Source organism: Heterocephalus glaber, unplaced genomic scaffold, assembly GCF_053883595.1.
Source record: "Heterocephalus glaber isolate CG9 unplaced genomic scaffold, H.glaber_assembly_v1.0 deba00001606, whole genome shotgun sequence".
Classification (NCBI taxonomy): Eukaryota; Metazoa; Chordata; class Mammalia; order Rodentia; family Bathyergidae; genus Heterocephalus; species Heterocephalus glaber.
The window spans coordinates 31,945,982-31,972,672 of NW_028258377.1; the positions used below are offsets into that span (position 1 = coordinate 31,945,982).

At 39.6% G+C, this 26,691-nt stretch overlaps 1 protein-coding gene across 1 annotated transcript; it reads left to right on the forward strand.

Moving 5' to 3' along the window:
* Nucleotides 1-5,272: 5,272 nt before the first annotated feature.
* Nucleotides 5,273-11,348, forward strand: LOC147822991 (leucine-rich repeat-containing protein 37A3-like). The gene is given in 5 exon segments (XM_087194476.1): nt 5,273-7,815; nt 7,892-8,747; nt 8,749-8,938; nt 8,941-10,295; nt 10,298-11,348. Coding segments are annotated over 5 exon segments (3,909 nt in total). The 5' UTR covers nt 5,273-7,204; the 3' UTR covers nt 11,195-11,348.
* The last annotated feature ends 15,343 nt before the right edge of the window (nt 11,349-26,691 follow it).

Sequence of the window (26,691 nt, forward strand, 5' to 3'; positions counted from 1 at the left end):
CAGTGTTCTTGAAGAGAGTATGAGATCTTTTAAAATTTCACTATTATACCTATCATAGGTGAAACAAACCCCGTGCTTTTAGAATTAGCTTTGTAAAAACCCTAGTATAACCATATTTATAGCCTTTTCCAAAAAAAGTTGATTCTTTACTCTTTGATTCCTGGGTTTGGCACACAGGTTGCCTCACAATGTGGTTGGAAGTCATATTCTTTTCTGGAGGCTGTCTACTAATATTTGTAATTATAGGATTAAACAGCAATATCTGTGGTCAAATAAGTAAATAAAAACAAATGTTGTGTCTTTCTCACAGAGAATCACAAAGGACACATTAAAGGCTTCAGGGTGTCATGAACACTCCCCGAGCCAGGGCTCTGCCCTTCTCCCATCACTTGCTGGGCTCCTGTCCTTTCCTCAGATAAATGATATTCTTCCTATTTTCCTTGCTTAACAAATTTTTAACCTTCAACTCATATCTCTGTTTTTAAACTTTTTGCAATTCCCATGAAAAGGACTAGATACTTCTTTCAGTAGTTGTGTACCAGCCCCCTCGTTCATGGTGTGCATATCACACTTGTGATGTGGAATAATACTATCCAGAACTGTTTCCCTCTGTGATTTTATTTTGCCCATCTTGGAATCTCCAGTGCCTAGCACAGTGCCTGCCCATAGTCGGTTCCTAATGTTTGTAAATGAATGAAAATCAAAATCCAAGAACACAGAGCCAGGGAGTGGGTTATGGAATGCCTTAGATCTCTTTGCTTCTCTCTGATCATTACCAGATTTTAGACAGGGAACTATTACCAAGTGTTTAGCCTATGCCAGGTGGATATATAAGGGCCAAACATTCTTGGGTGTAGTCACGAGCTTATGCGTCCTTAGTGCAGACATGTCAGAGAGAGGTAAGACTGGAGAACATAGTTAATTCTAAGGCATTGTTCAAAAGTTCATTGTGCTCATGAATATTTTTCTTATATCTTCAAGTCAGATTTTGCATCAGTCAAGAGTCTTTCACCCCTCTCTGTGACTCTTTGCTAACATGACTCCCACCTGATTCTTCTAAGCCACAAGCATCTTTCAGCTGTACTGGTGCAGTTGGAGTCGAGTCTTCCTCTTCTACTCTCCTACTTTTCTCTCCAGTCTCTATACAGTTCCTACTTGCTCTTTCAGTGGCCTCAGTTTTGTTCCTCAAGCCTGTACATGTTTTCTAGCCTCAGGGCCTTTGCACTGACTGTTGCCTGTCCCTGAGGGAAACGCTTCTGCGCATTCTGCAGGTGGTTGGTTCCTCTTGATCTTCGTTCCTAGCTCACATATCTCCTCTTCAGAGGGACCTTCTGTCTTCTGAGAACCCTGAGATACACAAGAAAATGGCACTAGTTTTTGAGAGGTGCAGAGGAAAGGAGCTGACAGAGTTCATGAGCTGCCACAGTGGACCACTGAGCCTAATCCCATGGGACGCTTTGGGAAAGTGTCCCCTGCTCCCTTGTGCCCCTGGTGTACTGGGTGGTGTTGGGGCACTTCCATATTGCTCCTTTTGCAGCTGTCAGAAGCAGTCCTGAAGAGCAAAACCCGAGCACTCGCACAGATCCTGGGGACCTTGTTAATTTGCGGATGGGTTCAGAGGCCTGAGGTTCTGCAGCTCTGAGAAGCCACCAGATGAGGTCCTTGCCGCTGTTCTGAGGATCACGCCACACAGCAAGTGAACAGAGTGGATGAGTCAGAGGGAGCAGAGAGCTATTGGCATTTACTCACCCTTCCTCCATGAACGTCCGCATCCTGGCATCCCCAGGTTCACCAGTTCCTTTCCTGTGCGTTGTGAATCACAGTCTGGGCGACTGCATCTGTGGTCTGAGTGACTGGATTGTGGGAACGGAAGCAGCTCTCTCTCATTTGCGCAGGGATTCAGGCAGTGCCCGGTGCAGAGGGGTGCCCAGGAGGTTCTCTAGTGCTTCAGTAGCTTTTCATAGATAATCTTCTCTTACCTGCATTTATACTAGGGCTATATTTAGACCTTAAAACTTGTTTTTTTTTTCTCTGAAACTTTTTCTATGCTTAACCCAAAAGATGCAGTAAAGTTACAAGTGCCATTTTTAATTATTCTTTTCTGTAGGTTTTGTAGCGGATAGAGGTGGCTGACATTTCTAAATAGCTTACGTATTCTTTCAAGGATATTTGACTGATACACGTGTAAATACATACATATCTAATATGTATACATCTATCTGCATACCTATTCATAGAATGTGTATATTATGTATATAAATACACATGCAAATGACCATTTATATGTTATACATGTATGCATGCATATGTTCCTAAACCTGTATTTGAAAGAAAAGTTCAAGATTATACAAGGACTCTCTCAAGTATTTTTCCAGTTGCTGGATTGCTCCAGGTATCTGCAGTACTCACAAAAATCAAATAAAGCTTTAAGGATGGTATGTCAACAGAAAAAAATCAACATGATCAAGAACAAAGAAAATCATTTACTTTGTGCTGATGAAGATTGCAATCTGGGAACTCACAAATTGAAGCAGCTTTGAAAATGCACCTGGAGGTTTTTAAAAATGGCAACTATATGTACATGGAGCATTAAACCTTAAGATGTCTGGAAATTACATTCCTTATTAGCCAGGAATTATTATTGGTGCTGGCAGAATCATCAATTACTATTAAGCCATCTTATGAGAAAGAGATTGGGTGTGGTCTCCGTTTCTGGTTTCTGGGTACTTTGGGGAAAGGAATCCATTGTACTGTGTAGCAGAGGTTAACAGTGAGTGTTTCAGAGGTTAACCTGTATCTGGCAGGGGTCATTTCTGCAGCTAAGTTCCCAGTTCAGATGCAGAACTTTCTGGAACCTGATTAACAATAGCTCCCTGAACTCCATTTTAAGTGCCCTGAACCAGTGCTATTCCATTTTAGTATTTGTCCCTTGATAAGTAAGTTGCTTCTCTATTTTAACTTTGAGTATCCCATGATCAATTAGGCAGTACTAAACATCTTCTAAACTATTCTGATAAATACTTTACCTTTTTTCCCATTGTAGTAACTATGTCTATCTTGTGGCTAAAAGTGTACACTGTAGATTCAGAAGAATGTAGAAGCAAATCCTAGTTTTGGAGGTGTATTGATTTCTTAGGGTTGTAACAATATACCAACGACTTAGTGGCTTGAAAACACATTTTTATTCCTTTAAAATTCTGACAGTCAGAGCCCAAAATGGTTATAAATGAGCCAACATCTAGTTGTTGGCAGAGCTGCTACCTCTAGAACCTCTACAGAAGAACGGTTTCCTTGATGTGTCCAATTTCTGGAGGCTGCCTGCACCCGTCAGTTTAGGCTCCTTCCTTCACCTTCGGAACTAGCAATGTGACATTCAGATCTCACTGATATTCATTCTCCTCCTGTCTCTTTCTTTCCCCTTTTCTCTCTCCCCTCTTCTCCCATCATAATATCTCCTCTCTGAATGGGTCCTCCATGCCTCCCTCTTAGAAGGGCCCGTGTAATCACATTAGTTCTCCAGGGTAATCCAAGATAATTTTCCCATTTTAAGATCCTTCCCATATCTGCCAAGGCCTATTAGCCAGGTAACCACCCACACATTCTGGGGATTAGGAGGTGGACATATTTGAGCAGCTACTATTCAGCTTTTCACAAGCAATCTTCTGAAGGTTTCTTAACATACAGAAATCTCTTATCTTAGCTACAAAATTTTCACAAAAACATGGCCTATTCTCAGTAAATGAGAGTAGGAGCTATCCCTGGTACTATTTTGCTACTTAATGAACAAGAGTATGATTCCATTTCATCTCTCTCCAGTCCATTGTGTTATTGATATCTATAGGGATGTTTCACTCTCTTCCTTCCGAAGATTTGATAATTTTAGTCTATGAAATAAACTGACAATTGACAGACAACAGGTAGAAGAACCTACAAATTTTATTATATGCCTGATATGCACAGGAGTATGAGACTCACAGAGGGGCAAGATGGCTGCACCTTGCGTAGAACTTAACAAAGAGGTAAGGGCCTCTGCTTCTGCAGGTGTTGCAGACTATGGGCTTTGGGGAGGATGTTTTTGTGGGAGGGTCATCTTGTGATGTAGGTAAAGCCTTTCAGATTACAGCCACCTCTGGTCAGCCCATCGGGGCCAAGGTCGAGATCCTAGTCTCTTTTTCCTGAAAAGTGGAGCAGTTAGTAGACAAAAAACAAAAACAAACAAGCCCCCAAACAAAGTCCGTGACTGCTTTTAGTACTTTAATATAGATAGATCTAAATTTCTTTTTGTAAAAGCACAACTCTTCAGAGCTATGCCTATGTCTGCAGTGGTCTACAATTTCTCATTAATTAACTCAAAACACACCAAAGTAATATATTTGGGATGGAATATTTTGATCCTTCTCATGTCATATTTTTATTTCCCCATATATTATGAATCCCTAGAGGCACTACTTCGATATTGGTTTTTAATAGTCAATACTTTTAGATTTTAAAAATATGCCTTTACGTTTATGCACGTATTGGGCCTCCTGGGGTTCACTCCTTCCTGGGAATTTGTGCTGCCAGCTTGGCTTCTTCCCATTTAGCCGGAACAGCTGGTGACATATTTTGTCTAAAATCATCCTTATATACACTTCATTTCTTTTTAATACAACTTTTGTTAATGATGCTTGTGTTACACATAAAGAATCTGAGAATTTGACTATTTTATATGAGCTCACAGGAAACTGTCATGATACACATGGCATTCAAGGTTTTCAAAACATAACAAAAATTTTGTGCTTAATGTTTTCAAAAGGCAAGCATGTATATTTAACATGTGCTTGGTTATAACTATTTTTGCTCAAGAGTTTGCTTAGGCCACAGCACATTTATCAAAAAGAAGTAACAGTTTGAGTTACTTCGGTATGATTTTGAAGGTCCGCATAGTCTAATACCCTCTCTGAACACTTTAACTTCTCCAGCTTTAGTCCCTAGAAAAATGACACTGATCAGTGTCAGTTTACTGAAATCTTTAAGGCAAAATAGAAAACTTATAATTTTTGCTTCTCTTTTGGAGATCAAAGACATTCGGTATTCAAAAATCTCTAAATATTGAATCTATAGCTTTAATTACAGCAAATAACTAAGGCCTCATATACATTGATCTATAGAGTATTGTGACTCATTTATAATGTAAAGTGATGCACTATTTCTATTAGATATTATAAATAATCACTATTTGAACAGATTTATTTAGTTTTTAAAGAAATAGTTTGCAACAGTTTCAGTCTCATTTTACACATAGTTAATTGCAATGTGGCTTGACCTAGAAAGAAACTCTCCTCAGTTTTGCTTTCTCTACCTATAAAAATCTTTATTATTGGCCTGGGGATGTAGCGCAGTGGCACAGCGCCTGCCCAGCAAGTGTGAGGCCCTGAGTTCAATTCGCAGTACCAAGAAAGAAAGAAAGAAAGAAAGAAAGAAAAAAAAGACCTCCCTCCAAAAACTTTATTTAGCAAAATAAATCTTTTTTTCCCATTAAGATTATTGGTACATCAGATGTGAGGGCGGTCTGGCTGTGACATCTGTCACCCACTGATCGCCAGGGTTGATTCGGCTGATCTGGTTGGCTAGGTGGGGGTCCCCTTTCTCCCTCACTGCTCCATGTGCGTCCCTCCCAAAGCTGCACGCTCAGTCGAAGAGGACGACCACCCCCGATAGAGGAGGACCGTTTCCTCGGTCAAGGGTGTATGAGTAGCTGCGCTCCCCTGCTAGAACCTCCACACAAGCTCTCAAGTTTATTGGTACATTTAGGTGTGCGATACAGTTACATTCATCATTGGGATCTTGTACCTTTACATGAGTATCTTGGTTCTTATTTTTTTCCCCTTCCCCTCTGCCCTCCCCTCACCCCCTATTTACAGAGACATTTTTTCCATTTTTTTCCTTTTCTCATATTTTTTCTTTTCCTTTCTTTCCTTTCCCCTCCCCCTCTCACTTCCCCTGGTCCTTTAGACATTTTCTTCCTATTTCACAATATCAATTATACCTTTTGATCCCTATGAACACTTTTAGTTTTTCACACCAGAGAAACTATTCAGTATTTACACATGTGTGTCCTATTTATTTCACTTAAGAGTATCGCCTCAATGTGCATCCACTTAGCTATAAATGTCTCTGGTTTCTCATTCTTTATGGCTGAGTAGTACTCCATTTTATAAAAAAAACACATCTTCTTTATCCATTCTCCTGTTGATGGGCACTTGGACTGTTTCTAAGTTCAGCTATTACAAACTCTGCTGCTATGAACGTGGGTGCACATATATCACTGTGGTATGATTCTTTTAATTCTTTTGGGAAGATACAGTTCATTTTTAGAATTCTGAGTAATTTTCTTCTAACATTTTAAAGTTATTGTCTTTATCTTTTACTGCTTTTGATGAAAAATTAGACATCATTTGTGCTGCTTTTTTTTTTTTTGAATCAAGAATGTAGTCTTTATTTTCATGGCATTGATATATTGGGTGAATGTGACCTGTATAATAATTAGCCACTTTCATGTGAACCTCAGAAGGGGCAGTTATCAAACAGCCAATGTTACCAGCCCTGCTCAAAGGAAGCCTGAGAAGGGACAGAGAGACCCTGACCAGAAATATTCTCCTGCTTCAAAGCCCCGAAGACTGAGACCCTGAGAAATCCCAGCTGAGTTGTTCAAGGCCCGGACTTGCTCATAAGAAGTGGATCTGATTGGTCTCAGCCTTCCTGCCTGGGCAGCCCTTCCTGTGAGAGTCTCACCTCTGGGGTCATCTGCTGGGATTTCCATCAGTGTCAGCACTCAGTAACAACCTTTAAGAACCAAACTAAATATCCAGCAATTCTGAGCAGCCAGAGGCCCAGTCCTGTCCACTCCACCTACCCCATGGTCAGGACCCACCCAGTCTGAGCCCTACATTCTGTCTGCCTCGTGATGGGGGACGCTGCCCTGTAAGAGGCCACTGTCAGCTCTTCTGGGGAAGGGGAGGTGGACCTGGTCACTGGGGGGAAAAGTTCCCCCATGTGGTGCGAGGCCATCTGGGCCTGATGTAATACAGGTTTCCTTAGCAAAGACATCATAAATAAAGGGCGGGGCAGCACGTTCCGGGTTCCCAAGGCTCAAAGGCAAGTGGCTGCCAGAAGGGTTCTACCCCATGGGCAGAGCAGCTGCACTCCACTGACCTGGGTGGCTATGTCCCACTCATTCTGGTCCACCTCCATCATGTTCCTGTGGTGCCCCTGGGTTCCTGCTCTCCTCACCTGGCAGCAGTTGTGGTTCCTTGTCCTGGCAGCCCCACTTCCAGAAAGGCACTGGGTCCTGCCAACCACCAAGCCACAGGTGTCCAGTGAGCCCCAGTCTTTGCCTAATCTCCTGCCAGAATTGCCCGATGCCCTTACTCCGCAGCTACAGCCGGAGGGCTTTGATGACCTAGTGTCTTCTGCTCCCTCCCAGGAGTTGGCCCTAATTCTAGAATCCTCTGAACAAATTAGATTTTCTCAGGGCCAGCCGGAGGCCCAAACTCGAAATCCAAAGCCTGCAAAGGTCCAGTCCTCTTTACCTCAGCAAGAAGTCAAAGATCAACTCTCACAGCCCCCTGAGGAAGGTGAACCTTCTATAACCCAGCAGGATGCCCACGCTCAGTATGAACTTGGTACTGAAGAGAATATAGGTCAGCTGTCGATGCACCAGGAGGCAAATGCACCATCTGGAAGTAGGAGTGAAGCTCATCATTCAAACATGGCATTTGTCACAGTGAGACCTATGTCCCCAGGCTCTTCTGGTGTAGCAGTTTCACCAGTGCAGTAAGAGCTCACAGCTCAGTCTTCAGGACTCCCCGGGAAGGTTACTCTTTCTCTTGTGTTGATGGAGAGATTAACATTTTCAGCCCAGCCTTCAGAGCCACCCTCCACCCCTTTCTGAGACGACAGTTCCAACTCGAGCTCAGGGTCAAGCTCAGCAGCCAAGAGTCACACTTCATCCTTCGGACCTGGAAGCCACCATTCCAGAATGTACTACAGATGGTGAATTTTCTACAGCCTTGAAGAAGGCTACAGCTCTTCCTCCGAAGCACCACGAAGTGACACTTCCACCTCCAGACTGGGTTCAGACTCAGCATTCAAAACTCAGTCTGCTCACAGTTCGACCTTTGCAGCAGAAGCTTATCAGCACTCCAGGAATTAGTGCAAAAGTTAGATCTTTTCCAACTATGCCCAAGACCCCATCTCAGCCTCTAGAACCACCTAAGGTGGTTCCAACTCCGGTGTCTCATGAGGTGAAAGTTGAAACTCCGGGTCTGGAGCCAGCTCAGCATCCAACATCACTCACAGTCACAGACCAACCTTTGAACTCGGAGCTCACAACTGCAGTACTCACCATAGAGACTCAGGTTTCTGTACCTCTGCAGGAAGCTGCATCTTCTCCAGAGCAGCCTGAGGTGATGCTTACACACCCACAGCAGGGGCAGGCTCGGCATCCAAACCTGGCTGAAGTCACTGTTCAGCCTTTGGATGTGGAATTTGTGGTCACTGAGTATTCTGTGAGTCACTCTCCAGGACAGTCTTGCACGGTGCAAGAGAAGCAGAATGCCAGGACAAACATGGACATATGTGAGCTCTGTACCTGCCAGGATGAGACCTTGTCATGTAGTGGTCTCAGCCCAAAGCACAAGCTCCACCAAGTGCCTGTATCAGAGCCCAACAACACCTTTACCACCTTCAATTTCCAAGAAAATACTAATTTTTAACCTTGGTGAGAATATCTGGACAACATACAGGTGGGCTGAGAAACTAAATCTCAGTGAAAATGACCTGACTGGATTACATAAAAATTCCTTTAAAGGTCTGCTGTCCCTCTGGTATTTAGATTTATCTTGCAATAAAATACAGTTTATTGAAGCACAAACATTTGAAGCACTACCTTTTTTGAGGTTATAAATCTTTGCTGTAACTTAGTTAAACAGATTAGCTTTGGGACGTTTAGAGCACGGCATGGAACACAGTTTTTGCACAAAGTCATCCTCAATCACAATCCTCTGTCAAGTGTTGAAGATTCCCATCTTTTTAAATTGCCAGCATTGAGATATCTAGACTTGGGGACAACACACCCCCCACTTCCGGCGGTCGAGAAGATCCTCATGTTGACACTTGAATTGAAAACACTGATCATACTGAGGCACATGGCCTGCTTCCTCTGACAATTTAAAAGTGATATTGAGGTTGTCTGCAAGACAGTCAAGCTGCACTGTGACAGTGAGTGTGTGACCAATCCCACGCAGTGTCTTGAGGAAGCCCATGTAGGGAACACAGAAGGAGCCTTCGTGAAGGTGTTGCACGCACGGAAAAAGAACACTAAGACCAAGCTGGTGATCGAGTCTGGAAAGTCATGTTCCAAACAAGGTGATGTCAGCTGGTCAGACTTCATGGACGAGGAACTTGACTCTAAGGATGAAAATGATGTGGTTGGAGCACTCAATTACATCCTGCCATATTTCTCAGAGGTAAATCTAGAAGATGTAGACTCATTATTGCCATTCATTCAACTCTTTTTCTCAAATATCCCAAATGAAGCTAATCCTCAGGGTTACATGAAAAGCAATATGTAAAACCCCTCTCATCAACCTGTGCCCAGCATTTCAGCTTACAGAAATGAACTGAAGAAGCTGTATTTTCTACAGAGTTGGTTAGATGCAGAAATTCTGGGAAAAATTGAGGAGGTTAAGAAAAAAGAGAAAACAGGCATGCTTATGCAGTCCAGCCTTTCAAGTCCCAAATTTCACATCATTCCTGATGTTCCTGAGAAATTGGCAAGTGCTCAAGCACAGGAAAACAGCCTGGTGGAAGAGCAGCATGAAAGGAGAAGGCTGCGGACATTGGACAGGGTGCTCAAGGGCCCGAAGGGCATATGGAAAAGACTGTTCAAAGAGAGGCAGAAACAGAAGGTCAGGGAGAAGCAGAGCACCCAGCCACTGGCCAAAAACACCATAAATGGACGGAGCCTCAGGAGCCCCAGCACAGGGAAGCCAGGGAGGAATGAGGGGGTGCTGGGGCCCAGGAACCCGGTCTATACAGAACAGAAGGTGCCTGTGTCTTCCGCCCTGCAGGATCCCCTGCTGGGCTGGTCGGCCACCTCTGCCTTGGCCAAAGCCCCACATGGGGCGAGGAACGGAGCAAAAGACCTCCTCAACAGCATTTTGCTTTTAAAACATGCTGGTGCTAGAGTAAAAAGCATGAAAGCTATTAAACCAATCTTAGGTTCCAAAAAAGGTCATGGCTTTCATAAAACTGCCTCTCTCTCGAGGCCCACAGAACACTCGAGGCCAACCCCAGGGAGCAGCTCATGAAGGAAGATGCATGTAGGAGCCTGAAGATTGCAGAGGGGCCTCTGTTCTCAGCACTGAGGAGCCTCATCCATTCCCCTTCTCAAGGGCTCCTCTCGTCCTCTGGAGACCCACGTGTTCAGGAGCATCCTTTCCCCGAATTATACGATCCTGCCGAAACCTCTATAGGAAGCGCTGCTGTAGAAAACCAAACTGCAAAAAACACCTCTGAAAAACATGTTTTTACCACACACTCTCCCGTTTCTGCCACAGATTCTGCCCTCACCCTGATATCCACTGATGACCACACCAATGAGAGGCACTGGGAGTACATCAGCACTGGCACTGAGATGCCCCCTCCAGAAACCTCTGTCCTCTTGCTGTCATCCCCCAGAGATGAGTTCAAAAGCCAGCTAAACCAGCAGCTTCACATCCTCATTCCCAACAAGAAGGCGAGGAGGCTCATTTCTTAGGTTATTCACACTCTGACAATGGATTGCTCTGAGCCCCACATGCAGCTGGCCTGTGCCAAGCTCATCTCCGGAACAGGCCTCCTGATGAAGCTGCTCAGTGAGCAGCAGGAAGAGAAGGTGGCCCAGGCCCAGTGGGACACAGAGTAGTGGAAGAGTGAGACCTACATCAACAAGAGCATGGGGGCCTCGAGCAATCAGGAGGTGCAGGGTGAGCCAAGGGATCACACACAGGAAGTTCCAGGACATGGCTACAACAAGCTCATCCTGGCCATATCAGTGACGGTGACCGTGATGCTTCTGATCATCATCTTCTGTCGTATCAAGATTTGCTCCTACAGAACAGCTTATTTTTCCTTTTGGATTTACCTCTCCAGACTTAAAGATGTTGCTTAAATGTCTCTTCTTTCTTTTCTCTGGTGTAGATCATGGACCCTCCTCTAGCTACTGAGTTTGACACCCAAGGCCTCAATGAAGAAAACCCCAAGATAGGCACTAGGGGAGGCGCTGGCAGCTTCGGCCCAGAGCGCAGCTCTTGTGCTGTTTTTTATAAAATACAATCTGTTTCCTATGACTGGATTTAAGAATTTAGTTTATATTTACATTGAAACTCTTTTGGTTTTCATGCAGTTTGATTGTGATTATTTGGTAGAAATAACTAATACTCTGCTGTATCCATTTGGCTTTATGTTCATTAAGAAAATCTTCCTTTCATGGATTTTATTGTTTGAAATCTAGAATTTTCACTTGGTGTTTTTTAAGAGGTTTCATTTTTCTTTTATGATTCTCATTCTCATATTTTCTTATTTTGTCCCTCGTTTTTCCTAGTTAATTTAGTATATTTTAATAGTTATTTTAAAGTATTTGCTAATTCTGACATGGTTACCATTTCTAGGTCTTCCATTAACAGGTTTTTTTTCCTCTTATTTGATAATATTCTACTCCTTATTCTCTTGTTTCATAACGTTTTTATGCAGGGTGGAGATTTTGTAATGAAAGAGCTGAAGCCCCGGAGAAGACATCATCTTCTCGGAAGACAGCCTGTCCTTCCCTCTGCCAGTAGCTCAGTTAGAAGATTCAGTCTCGACCGTCCATTCAGGATTTGAGCTGGTTTGGGGCTGGGTTACAGCTTTAATTAGATTTACTCACTTGTTTTCAAACGTCTTTAGGGCTAACCCGGCCTGCTCTGCACACACACAGGCCACTCCCTCTGGTGGGACTTTAGGATCTAAGCACCAAAGGGTTACGTAGTCCCTGTTGCTAGGTCGGCGTTCATGACACTTCCACACTGTCAGCCGGAGTCCCGTGGGCACGGGGGCAGGCAGGAATGGGTTCTCTGCCTTTAGAGCTTCTGCAGGTCTCAGGCCTTCATGTCAGCCCACCAGGCGTGCAGGCCTCGCGGTGCCCCAGCAGTGTTCCGGTGCCTGGGCGAACTATGAAAACGCTACTATTGAGAACCTGGCCCGGGTATCTGCTCACATGGGAAGATCTTATCCTCTGTCATTTAATTTCTTTAGACCATTTTGTGTCTGCAACTCACTAATCTCTTCAATAAGATATGAGGTGGTGGGGAAGAATCAATATTTTTCTCTAGTTTGTAGGGCAGCAGCAAGGGTCTCTCAAGACCTTCCTCTTGCCTGGAAGTTATTCTTTTAAATATCTCTAAAATTTATAATGAGCCCGCTTTTTAATGTACTACCATTTGCCCAGAACTGTGAATTGCTCTCAAGTTATGAAGGTGTAGTTTTGTTTCTCCTTATAGTTTTTTCTGTTTGTGATTTATATATTTTGACACATACACATTTATATTTGACTAGGATTTTTTTGGTATTATGTTCTTTTTAATCACTAATAATATTTTTCATCTTGAAAGTGCCTTAGTTTTATATTAGTGTATCTATGCTAGTTTTCTTTTAATTATGGTTTATTTACAAGCTATACTTTTTACTTGTTCACCCTTTCTGGTTTTTATCTTTTAAATATGTCTCCTAGAAGCAACTTGTGGTAGAGTTTTGTTCTTTATTTCCCAGTTTGATTATGCTCGTATTTTTATAGGCTATTGCATCCATTTACATTTAATGTAATTAATGATACATTTGGGTTTACATCTATTATCTTACTGTGTTTTCCATTTGTTTCAGCTATTTTTCTTTTTTCCTCCCTGGTTTTATGGTCTTGAGTTACAGAAATACTTTTATATCATACTCTTTTTCCTATATTTTCTTTTTAACTTTACAATCTTTTATTGTGTCTTAGATTTTATCCTAAAGATTAAAAAAATTATTCATTGGATTATTTTACCTTAAATTGTATGTGTATTGTTTTCAGGATAGATAAAAGCCGTATATGTTTAATTTATTTTCATGAGTTTTATTACATAGTCTTCATTTGTATTCATCCACACAGTTTCCCTTTCCAGTGGTCTTCATTTCTTTCTGCATTAGTGTTCTTCTCTCAGGGATCATCTTGCATCTACCCAAAGAATTCCCTTTAGTATTTCTTGAAATCATTCTGCTAGAGGCAAGTTGTCTCACTTTTAGCGGGGGTTATCCGGAAATAGTTTTATTTTTCCCTAAAATTCTGCCACCTTGGTAGTGCATATTTCATTTATTTTGGTCTTCTCAGCCCAGGTTGATTGCCAGAACTCCTCCGTTGCTGCTTCCTGATCTGCCTCTGTGTTCTTTAAAACCTGGCAAGGACACTGTGAAGGAACATAGTAGCAAATATGTGGATTCTCTCAATATATTTCCTTCCTCTTTAGGATCTTGAGCTACTAAGTCCTGGCTACCTTAACTGTACACTGATGAATATAGACAGGCTTTCTAAATTTTTATTTATTTGACCTAGCTTTTATGGTTGTTTTCATTAGAAAGTTTGCTATGAATCAGGCTTCTTTTTTTTTTTTTCCTTTGCCTTAAATTCTTTTATTGGTACATTTTAGGTGTATAATACATTTACATTTATCATTGGGTGCTTGTACCTGTACATGATGTATCTTGGTTCTTATTTTTTTCCCCATTTCCTGTCCTTCCTTCACCCCTCCACCCTTCCCTATTTACATAGACTTCGTTTCCATTTTTTTTCTTTTCTCATAATTTTTCCTTTCCCTTCATTCCTTTCCCCTTCCACTCCCACAGAATCAGGCTTCTTTGTCAAAGATAAAGGTAGGACCTCCAGATTGTTTGTTTTCAATAAAACACATCAATTGCAAGGAAGTCTCTCCTTACAGGGACCTTTTGGATGTTTTCCCACCGATCTGATCTCATCCTGTCTCTTTTCTCTAGACTAGATGGCTAAAGTTTCTCCTCCCTTCATGTGATGTGATCTCCAGACCCTTCATCATTCTGGTTTCCTAGTTCATCTTTTTTTGTTTATTTTTAAGTGGCAAACACAATTGTGGGCTATTGGTTTTATAGTCAGAAAAGGTTGCTTTTAAATCTTCGATTTCTCATATTAATTGCTTGACCATGGTAAAATTAATATTGTATTTAAGCCTTTGATTTTTCACCTGCAAGATGAAGGCTATTACCAAGCTTGCAGAATTATTGTCAGTGTCAATGACTGGATTATAGTAGGACTCAGTGAAAGTCAGATGCTGGAGTTGCTTTTGTATTTGTCTACTTGTTTTCCCCTTGAAAGGGCTTCTAGCAGGATGAATTCACAGTGGTGTTCTCATAGGTTTGGTTTTGGTGAAATCTTTTTCTTTGCATGTATCTGGTTCCATTGTATGATCCCACTAACAACCATAGAATCATCCTCAAAGAAGGTATAAATCAAGTTATGTCTTGCTTCCTCCGTAGCACCTCCCTCTTCATGGCTGAAAAAATGAGAGGAAAGGTGTTTCTAGAACCGTTTAATTTAGCTGCAGGAATGCCATTTAAACAGTAAAGCTTTCCCCTTCTCTCCAGGATGACTCTTTAACAGGATTTCACTTGGCTTCCTTCTGTTTTACAGTGGAAAATTAGGAAACGTTTTGGATGCAATCTTAAGCCAAGGTTGGCAGCTGCTTCTGTGCCCTTATTTAAAATGCCTATTTTCTCCCACTCGTTTCTGACCCTTCTGAAGCCTGTTATCAGTGCCTGCACATTTTTGGTAACTGATTGTCATTACATCGTGAGAATACTGGCTGGATGACTGCTCCTCAACCAGAGACATCAGACAGCTGAAACACACCAGGAGACAACAAAGGACATTCCTGACTTGGGGAAAAATGGATCAGGAGAAATTTACATGTGTTTGACATTTATATTCTTTTGAGTAGCTTTTGTCTCTTTGAACATTCCCTGAACCCACTGTCCCAAGCAGAAGACTGGAGCCTAAATGCAAGGGAGAAAAAGCCTACTTTGAAGATGGGAGAGGGATGCAGAATGAGAGGCCTTCTCTCTTTATTAGTCCTTTTTGGTGATAGAAAAGGACAAAATTATAAAGTGAACAAGGTGGCGATAACTTTAGTTTGGGATGTGTCAGAGGATGGTTCTATTCAAAATGCAATGTCTTCAGGGTTTGCTACACCATTGCTTCCTATTAGCATCTTCCTCTCTGTTTTGTACCAGGGCCTAGCCCAGGTGGGTTCTGCATTATTGATCACATGTAAAGTGCACGTCTGGAAGAAAGGCTACTTATGTACAAGGGTCTCTGTGGCAGGAAAAACAGAGTTACCACACGCTGAACTTCTGATCTCAAGTCAGAGAATTTTACATCAAGACTGATAAGCCCAAGCAATTAAACCCCAGAGGCAGCGCCTGTGCCCTGTCTCCACCTTTACTTTACTTCCTAACAAATGCAGAACTTATCATTTGGTGTATGCTCTGGAGAGCAAGATGAACAAAGTTTTATTTTCAAATAAAGAGTTGACAAGGTGGGGGGTGATCGTCTTAGGTGAACATATTGAACACAGTGTACAGGCCAGAGAGACCTTGCACTGAATGAAACTAGTAGTAGTTCCTTCTTCCATTGTTTAAGGCCCTCAATATCTGAGGTATCTAAGAACTCAGTTTCTGGATTTATGTAATTTGTAGAGTTGAAGCAGCTAGTTTTTAATTTGTTAAGCAATTGAAATCCTTTTCATAAAAACTTACGGTGCAATATATAGAGAATAAACTTTTAAAACAGATGTTCTGGTTGATTCAAAGTGGCAAGAAGGTCTATCCTCTTGCTTTTCTCTTCATCTGGACAAGGTTTTGCTGCATCTCCATAGAGCCCACGGGCTCTATGAAACAGGATTTGCGAAACACTTGTCTAAAGAAGCAAGAGAAACATATGTGTTATTAAAAGGGGATCATGTCAGCTAGACATGACCTGTAGAAGTGAATTAAATTAATGCCATCGATGGATGGAACAGGCTTTTGCTGTTGTCTCCATGTTTGAGAAACTGTTTTAAAGAAAGATTTTACAGTTTTTAAGATTTTTTTCATTTCAATGACTGTATAGCACCAGAACATTTTTTGCCATCTGAAAGAGATGGCTAAAGGTCATATAAATATCTATTTCAATTTTCTCACCTCCCAACATGGTTTAGTATGATTGGCTACTATGATAAAAATAGCATGGTACTGACAAACAGACACGAGGATCAGTGGAACAGATTAGAAGATGCAGAAACAATGCCAGACACGCTCAGCCACCTCATCTTTGACAAAGGAGCCAACCACCCTCACTGGAGGAAAGATAGCCTCTTTAATAAATGGTGCTGGAAAAATTGGGTTTCAACTTGCCAAAGATTAAAACTAGACCTATATCTCTCACCATGCACTTAACTAAAATGGAAATGGATCAAAGGACTAAATATTAAAGCAGAAACACTAGGGCCAGGGATTTAGCTTAGTGGTGCCGATGCCTGTCTCGAAAGGGCAAGGTCCTGAGTTTGATCCCAGGTACCAAACAGAAACACTAAACCAGCTGGAGAAGAGCTTAGGCAGAACTCTTGAAGACTTTGGAGAGGGAGAAGATTTCATGAACTAGTCGCACGTGAGCTAGCTCAAAGAATCAACAAGTGGGATCTCATCTTATTAAAAAGCTTCTGCACAGCAAGAGAAACCACCAACAGAGTGAAGAGACAACACACATGTGGAAAAATTTTTACCAGCTGTCCCTCAGACAAAGGTCTACTATCTAGAATATATCAAGAACTTAAAAAAAATCAGACCTCTTCTATCTGCCCTTTGGCAGTCATCGCTAAAGGACATATTTGACCTTTTCTGAATTTCTGTAAATTTTAATCTGAATGCTGAACAGTAAAAGATATAGCTGAGTGGCATAGAATCTTTGCAAGGTGAAGTGAAAAACTTTGTTTCCAGTGTGTGAAGTCTAAGGCAACGGGTGGAGGACTGCAGAATCAACATGGGTTCCTAGAAAATCGAACAGATACTAGAATGTGAAATTGGTCATTAGATGGGAGCTTAAATGTATCAGAATATATTGAGCTTGACATGATAGAAGCTGGGGTAAGCAAAAGAGATTTTCCATGACAAAAGCTTTTGGGAATAGAGCGATAATCGAGGTGTGTGGGTGTCATGCAATCTCTGTCACCCTTTCTGTACCACATGTCTCCATCTGGGCTAGTCCCAATTTTTCCTTCCTTAGATTAGATTTTCCCTTGTGTTAGGTGCAGGACCAAGTATGGAGTAGTGTGTCACTGCTGTGGTTTCAGGCTTAAATGAACCCATTTAGCACCACAGACATGGTTCCTTTTTCTAGGATCGGATCACAAAATCCTAGGGAAGGATTCACTTGGTGAGCTGGAGTCATGTTTCTATTTGTGTGCCAATAAGCGATCAGGGTGGCTTGGGATATTATTTTTATTCCTGTATTCTAATCAGAATATTCTTGGCTTTTTTCCCCCAATTTCTTCAAGATTCTGCTCAGCTGATCTATTCCAGCTTTCACTTGAGAATGTTGCACGTCTTATGTTACTCCTCTGAAATAATACCGACATTCTTAAGGAACCCTCTAGAGCATCCATGCAGACTTTTTGCCTATAAAGACATGGTGGCTGCTTGGGCTTGTTACAGCTCTAGCTGGAAGAAAGGCTGGCAAATTCTTAATGATGTTGAGAAAGAAACATCTACACCAAACTCAGAGCTTCACATTGACATGCCTTTACTACGATTGTACTGCTTTCATCAATACAGGTTTTTTGGAGGGCCCCGGTGCCTCATGCATGCAGGGCAAGTACTCTATCACTAAGCTGTGTCCCCAGCCCCATCAATACAAACTTATTCTTCCAAGAAACACTTGCCCAAGAAGATACATATTGCCAATAATGTTACTATTTTTAAAAGATCTATCAACTCTCCAATAGAAAATCAAAGCAATTTTGTACCGTAAAACTACTGGAACATACCTCCTCCAAACTTTTTCCATAGTATGTCTACTAATCCTAAATATTGACTGGTGCCCAATCCTAATCAAGCTCTTCACATAGAGACCTTCCTAAAAATAGACTTCAAATCTAATAACGCCTCAACTTTTCCCCTTCCCATTTTTGAGAATATGGAAACTGTCAAGGTGATGCTCTTCCTTAGTGAGAAGAAACTCGGCTTTTTCTTAGATGTTTGGGTGCTATTCCTTGGAATCATCTATTTGACAGTGCTCATATAAGTCCAAGTGGGTATAGACTTGCATGTACCTCAAGATCTTTAAGTCCTCACAGATTAATGCAAGCATGTGAGGCACTGGAGTGCCACAATAAAATAATCTCATCAGGTAGTTTTGAGAGGTTAAATCCAATGAGAACATCTCAGAAGGCTTCTTGGAGGTGGTGTGTTTGAACTTGCACTAAAGTGTGGCTAATACATCAGGCAGGGAATGGGTAGAGCAGAGCATTCTACACTGAGGATACAGCATAAGCCAAGACAATGAAGAAAAAGTGTGTGTGCCAGAAACTCAAGTAGCTATGTGGGCTGGTACAAATCCCGAGAAATGAGGCTGAAGAATTGGGTACAGATTGAAGCACTATACACATGAATGGCAGAAGAGAGTTGCAGGTTTTATTTTGTGTGCAATGAATGGGCATGTGAGACTTTTGCTCTCATTCTACTTCCTCGCTCTCCCTGTTCTTTTCTCTTTTCTTTCTTATCTCTCAGCTTATCGGCCTCTGTCCATCTTTTCGTCCCCTTCTTCCACCACTCCCCCATCGGAGGAGCGATCCCTCCTCTCTCTGCCCCTCCTTTCTCCTTAATTTAGTCCTCGTCAACTCTCTCACCTGTTCAGCTCACAAACCCTTGTGCCATTTGGTATCCATTCTTACTCATTCTTTCTCGCTGTCTCTCCTCCTCCTGGTAGCTTGCTTCCTCTCACTTTCTTCTTACCTTTACTTTCATAGGTTTTCTTACATACTCCTAAAATGATTGCTCAGGAGAAGGAATTCAACTCATTCTTATTTGATTCTATTTGAAAATGGTTTCCTTCTACTTCTTTTTAGAAGCATAACATCCTAATGTTCCCAACTGATGGTTATTTAACACTGAGGTACCCACTTGTCAGGGTACCAGAGACTAGTCGGGGAGCTTGGTGAAGACTCTGATGATCAGACAAGAGCGTGGCTGTCTGAAATGGAACATGGGGTGATGCCACAGGGTGTGCATTCTAACGTCTAAGGAAACATGCAGAATGTCTTATGTTTTTCAAATCCAGATTAAAACTTTAAGCAGACTGAGCATGTATCAAGACAGAAGGGAAAATATCAGTTAATGTCTAGGATAGAATCGCCTTGGGTAAACTATAATTTCTTTTTACATTAGAGAAGAGGTATATTGCTTTTCTCCATTTTAATGTGTCCTTAATGGATTTATTTTTAGATGTAAAAAGAATAAATGCACATTTTAAAACTTTTGGAAAGTATATAACAGTACGGAGAAAAAGAGAGGAAAAGACTTAGAATTTGAGGACTCTTTCTAGCCCTTTTCTCTTAGTTATGGTTTTACACGATTCAAAAAATGCCTGCATAGAAGGCATCATGTCTGCTGTGGTTTGGACCTGGGGTGTCCCCGAATCTCTCACGTGCTCAGAGGCAGGCTTTGGAGGGTGGTTGGGCCGTGGGGGTGCAGCTGTTGGGAGGTGGACCTGTTCCAAAGAGGGATCACCGGTGGTGTGACTTTCCAGGCTTCTCCTGTGGTTCTCCCTGCTTCCTGACCACCATGATGTCCGCAGCCTTTCATCTGCCATTCCCCTCCACCATGCCACTGCTGCCTTGGGACCTGCCAGCTTTGAACTGTAACCGTGAGCTAAGAGAAACCTCTTTTCTTAAATTAGGGCTATCAGGTATTGCATCTCAGCGATGAGAATGTGACTAAGACAGTCCATAATGTGATTCTGTAAAACATATTTTCAAATGTCATTGAAATGAACTTAATTCTAACTCTGAGGCCCTCTTCCTTTAGGGCTAGTGTAAAATTTACTATCACCTATGATCAGCATCCCTTCAGTCTGCTAGGAAGTCCCAGAAGCAGGAAGTTCATGCTTGTTACTAGAACTTGATTATGGAGACCCAGGGAAATATTGTTTTAACAAATTTACCTTTATGAAATGTTTAAAAATTTTCTCTAAATTTCAGAGGATATGTAACAAACACCTGCTCATACTTAACAAACATTTTTGTTATAGTTGTTTTAAATATTTAGTTTAAGAAGCTAAACCATACAAATACAGTATCATCCAACTTCCCTAGAAGTAATCAGAATTCTGACATTAGTGAGAATCCTTCCTACCTGTGTTTTTCTAAAAAATGTGGGTCTTCAAAAATGATAACTAATGTTGTTTCTGTATTTAAAATTTTATTTTAGTATTGTCATATTGTATCACAGAGACAATGGAAATTTTTATTTTACCCTCTGAAGATTCAGTATTTACACTCATGAAAAAACTGACAATAGATTAACATGAGAAGAGGTGTATACATTTATTACATGCATGCACATGGGAGCCACACAGATATGAGGTTCCTAAAAAGCCAGGGGCTGAAGCTCAAATAGCATTTTGAGCTACTGGGCCTTGGGGCTTCTGGGGAGGAGGTGTTGAAACACACTATGGGAATAAAGGCATGAGGAAAAGATTGTCTTACTGTGCAGATAAAGTACCTCAGGTTGCAGCCTTCAGTACAATAAGTGGTGCTGTACTGACCTTTAGTCTCCTTCCCTATGATAATCTTCCCAGTTTGAGGAGGGGATGGGAGAAATTTCACGGCAATCACGCTCCTTCTAGAGGAACTTCCCGTAGTGTCAGGTAAGAGAACTTCAGAGAAGAGAGAGCTTCCTTGTGCTTCAGGAGGTAAAGAGGGCCAGGAACAAGACGGGGCGGGAGAGAGGCAGAGAGACCTTGGTTTTGAGACCGTTTTTAAAAAAGTTCTCCGCTTTCTGACCCCCACTAATATAAATCATTCCTGTTTCTGTGTAACAATAAGTTTTCTAAATTGTTTCAGTTTGCATTAGTTAACTGATGTCTTATTTAATTTCTGTGTAAATCCTTATTGTATAAAAATACTACCATCTGTCCACCCATCATCCCTTTGAGAGTTATGTTTACCAAGTGATGTCCTCACTTGTTATTAAGTTTCTTATTCCCATCCAGACTGAGTGATGCAGTTCTATTTATTGCATATTTAATTTGCATTTCTTATTAGTGTAGTGAGCATCTGGCCATACACAGTATTTATCAGTTATTCCAGTTTACTCTTCAGTGTATTAGCTTTGTCCTCTCTCTTTTGTTGGGTTGTCTTTTACTTAATAATTTGTAAGATTTGTTTACATATTCTTGAGAATGGTCTTTTGTGAAGTAAAGGCTTTATAATATCTCTTTTTGGCCTGTGGATTGTCATTTTACTTATGGTGATAGTTATTATATAGAAGTTTTATTTTTAAGGTAATCATATTTATCTTTCCATTTGATATTAATATTTTATTATGTCTTTGAAAATCATAAAATCATATTCCTATAATTTCTGCTAAATATTTTAAAGTTTACCATTCTATTTACATATTCATTTATCTAGAATTTATCTCAGGAAATATTTTGAAGTAAGAATCTGAACTGATTTCATTTTTCCACATAGGAAATGATTTTTTCATCATTATTTGTTTAACACACCATCTTTTTCCACTAGTTTGAAATTCCATTCCTCCCATTTTCAGTTTTCTATGTGTGTATATATTTATTTCTTGGTGCTCTGTCCAGTTTTTTTGACCTATTTCTTGTCTCTGCTGGAATAATAAAATAATAGTATTTTAATCATAGTAGCTTCATTATACTGCTATTGTCACATAGAGTTCCCTTGCATTATTCTTCTTAAAAATTGTTTTAAATATTTTTATGATTTCACTCTAAAATGTTCCCCCAAAATCTCACGTTTGGAGGTAAGACCAGGGCGGAAGGGGCTGATCGCTGGGGGCTTGACTAGGGAGGGTGTTCTTTTGTCCCCAGTGCTTGCCTCCTCTCTGCTTTCTGGCCACCGTGCAGTGAACAGCTTCCCTCTGCCATGCTGTCTCTGTGGTGGAGCCTGGTGACATCCTGAAAGTTGCAGTTGTTGGGCATTTTGTCCCAGTGACATGAAAGTGACAGATGCAATATTCTTAGCCCATTAATCTTTTATAAAAATTCTAGCATCAGCTTATTGATGAGAAATCTCAAGATTTTTATTAAAAATGCATTGAGCGTACATAGAATACTTTGAGATTAGACATTTTTCTGCCCGTGTATCCAAATGGAATATTGTATCTCTCAATTTGTTCACATTTCTTACATTCTATAACAACATTTGGTGATTTTCTTTAGATAACCTAACATACTTTAGGTTAAATTTATATTTAAGTGTTCCACGGATGTTACTTGCTTAAATGGGTCCTAATTATCTTTTGGTAATGTGCAAAACACTATTGATTTGGACTTTAGAGCATGTATTCAGCTAACTTGCTAATCATTCTTATTAGCTTTATCAAACAGTATGTGAAATTTAAAAATAACTTTCAAGTCTTTCAGTTGACCAAATACTTTTTATCTAATTTTTGTTCAGTGTGGTATGACACATTTTTTTCTGTTTTACAATACAATCATATTTACACCCCTGGAATAAGCTCCATTTGATGGTAATATATTTGTCTTTTTATATATTAATGGAATCAATTTGCTGTTTTTTTATTGAGGTAAAATTCACCTAAGAGTCAAGGGAATTTTATGCATTCACAACATTGTGGAACCATCCGCATGACCTAGTTCCAGAACATTTTTATCAGTTCCAGAGCATCTTCATCAGCACCAAAAGAACTGTATACCCTTTATGCAGTTACTCCCTCTACCCCTCCTCATAAACCCCTGCAGCCACTCTTCTACTTTCTTTTTTTTTTTTCACTTAAATTCTTCTGTTGGTACATTTTAGGTATACAACACATTTACATTTCTCATTGAAAACTTGTACCTTTACATGATGCATCTTGGTTCTTATTTTTTCCCCATTCCTAGCCCACCCTTCCCTATTTACAAAGACTTTGTTTCCATTTTTTCCATTTCTCTTCATTTTTCCTTTCCCTTCTTTCCTTTCCCCTGCCCCTCCCACTATCTTCTACTTTCCGTACAGATTTAACTATCTGGGAATTTTATATGAATGGAGAGATGCAGAATGTCACCCTTTGTGTCTGGGTACTGTCACAGCCTTCTGCCTTCAAGGTGTTTGGTTTTGATGTTTGCCCATATTGTGCTGTCAAGATTTAGCCATATTGTAGTGTCTTCTTTTTTATGGGTGCATAACATTCCATCATATGTGTATATCAAATTTTATCCATTCATCAACTGCTGGACACCTGAATTGTTCCATGTTTTGCTTATTGTGAATACTATTGCTATTAACATTTATGTACAAGTTTTAGTTAAAAGTTGTTTTTAGTTTGTTTAGGTAATACCTAGGAATGCCATGGCTGGCCCATATGATAGTTCCATGTTTAAACTAATGAGGATCCACCAAGCTGCTTTTCACAGTGGCTGTACAATTTTATTTTCTTACCATGAGTGTGTGAGGTTAATGAAGGTACAGGATTTTTAAAATTATTTATTTATTTATTTTGCTTTCTCACCAATGCCTTTTCTGTTTCCTTGATCATAGTCATTGTGGTGTGTGTGAAGTGATATTTCATTTTTACAGTCTGCATATTCCTACTGACTATGGTGTTTAACATCTTTGCATGAGTTCGTTCATCATCTGCACATCGTATTTGTAGAAATGTCTATTCAGATCCTTTGCCCCACACCCCCACCTCCACGGCACTGGGGATTGAGCCCAGTGCCTCCTGCATGCTAGGCAAGCACTCTGTTACTTAGCTACATCCTCAGCCCTTTGCATTTTATTTTGAGACAAGGTTGCACTAAGTTGCCCAGGCTAGACTAGAACTTGAGACTTTCCTGCCTCAGACTCCTGAGTAGCAAGGATTACAGGTGTGCCACCAGTCTCAGCTTTTTAAAGTGGTTTGTTCCATTTTAAAAGTAGTTTGTTTATGTTTTTGTTACTTAGGTGTAAGTAATCTTTATATATTCAAGATACTATGTTGCTATCAGATAGATGGTTTAAATATTTTTTCCATTCTTTGAGTTTTCTCTTTATTTTCCTTGATAGTGACCTTTAATGCACAAATATTTTTAATTTTGGTGAAATCTAATTTATATTTTCTTCTATTATTTATGCATGGGTGACATTAAATGTAAGGTTTTTTTAAAAAAACCAAAATCATGGAAGGAGATTGGTCTGTAATTATTTTCTTTGTAAACTACTTGTTATATTTGGAATCCAGATTATATTGGACTCCTAAAAAAGTTAGATTTGCTCTTCTTTATTCTCTGGAGTGGTTTATAAAAAATTGGTATTTGAAAGAATTTTCCAGTAAAATCTTTATGGTTTGGTTGTTCCTGCCAAGAAATTTTCGGGTAATGAACTAAGTTCAAGAGGCATTGGGATATTCAGAATTTGTATTTCTTTCTTTTTGCAAGCTTTGATAAGTTGCTCTTTTGAGGAATTTTCTATTTCATCCAGGGTATCAAATTTATTGATATGGTAGTTTATAATACCCTCTTATTAATTTTATCTTGTTTATAGTCTCTGTAGTAATGAGTATTTTCATTTTAGAAATTGTTAATTTGTGTTTCTTCTCTCCACTCCTACCAATTGATTTTGTAAGGGGTTATCAATTTATTAATTTTCACAAAGAAATAATTCTGCTAGTTTTTTTTCCTATGTATGCTTATTTTCTATTTCAATAACTTGTACTTTTGTCTTTATTTAAGTTTGATTTGTTGTTCTTGTTCTAGCTTCTTGAGGTGGACACTAACATAATTAGATTTCAAACTTTTTTCTTTTTGATATATATACTTGGGGTTATAAATTTCCATCTACTGTTTCAAAAGTAGCCCATGATCTCTAACTATTTAAGTAAAGTTTTACTGAGAGATAGTTCACTATTTTCAAATGTGCCATTTAGCAGTTTTTAGTATATTCAATGTTGTGCAAAATCAATCACATCTAATTTCAGAATAATTTCTTTATCCTGAAAAAGAGATTTCATACACATAGAGAGTCCTCTGTTCTCCATCACCTCAAGTACCTGGAAACCAGTAACCTACTTTCTGTTTCTCTACATTTTCCAATACTAAGAATTTCATATAAATATATGGCCTGTTATGTCTGGTGACTTTCACTTAACATAATACTTTGAAAGTACACCTACTCTGAAGCATATATGAGAAATTCATTCTTTTTAAATTTCCATCATACTTTATACTATTGACACCCCATATTCATTTATCCTTTCATAATTAGTGGAGATTTGCAGTTTCTATTTTTTGTCTATTATGAATAATACTGCTATGAATATTTGTGTATGTTTTCAGATAGACATGTTCTCATTTCTCGTAGGTATATACCTAAGAGTAGAATTGCTGCGATATATGGTAACTCTATTGAGAAATTGCCCATATAATTTAGAAAGTACTTATGCTATCTCTGTGTAGCAATATGAAGATTTAAATTTTTATGTATCCTCATCACTTGTTGTTGTCTGTATTTTTTTTATTATTGCCATTGTATTAGGTGCAAAGGAGTACCTCTTTGTGCATTTGATTTGCATTTCCTTGATGACTAATTATACTGAGTATATTCTCAAGTGCTAATTGATCATTTGTATATGTTATTTGGAAAAATGTCTGTTGAAATCAGCCACTTTGTAACTGGGTTGTTTGTCTTTATTTTTTAGTGTTTTATGGTTCAGTTCTTTATATAAGTATCTTTTTATCAGTAAATTCACTATTTTTTGGGTTTATATCACATATGATTTACAAATATTTCTTTGTGTGGCTTGTCCTTCACTTTCTTAATGATGATTCTGATATACAAAAATTTTTAATTTTGACATAGTCCAGTTTCTTTTTTTTTTAATTACATGTAGCTCTAGTGTCCAATCTAAGAAATCATCGCTCGTCCATGATTGCAAAGATTTACTCCTCTGTTTTCTTCTAAGTGTTTTATCATTTTAACTCTTCATTTAAGTCTCTGATACATTTGGAGTTAATATTTGTATATGGTGTGAAGTAGTGTCCATTTTTACTGTTTTGAATCAGGATATCTAGTTATTCCTGCACCATTTACTGATATTCATATCCTTATTACCAATTAGATAAAAATATTTTCTAGTTTCTGTTTTGGTTTCCCCTTTGAATCATGATTATCAAAAATATATTCAATTTCTATGAAGTTGAGGATTTTATTTATGCAATTATATAGACTATATATAAACATAGTCTTTGTTTGTGTACAGAAAATTTATACTTTGGCTTTTTTTAGTCAATAAATATTTACTTTTTCCAATCATTATTAGTGCTATTAATTTTAAAAAATATTGGTTTCTAATATTCATATAATATTC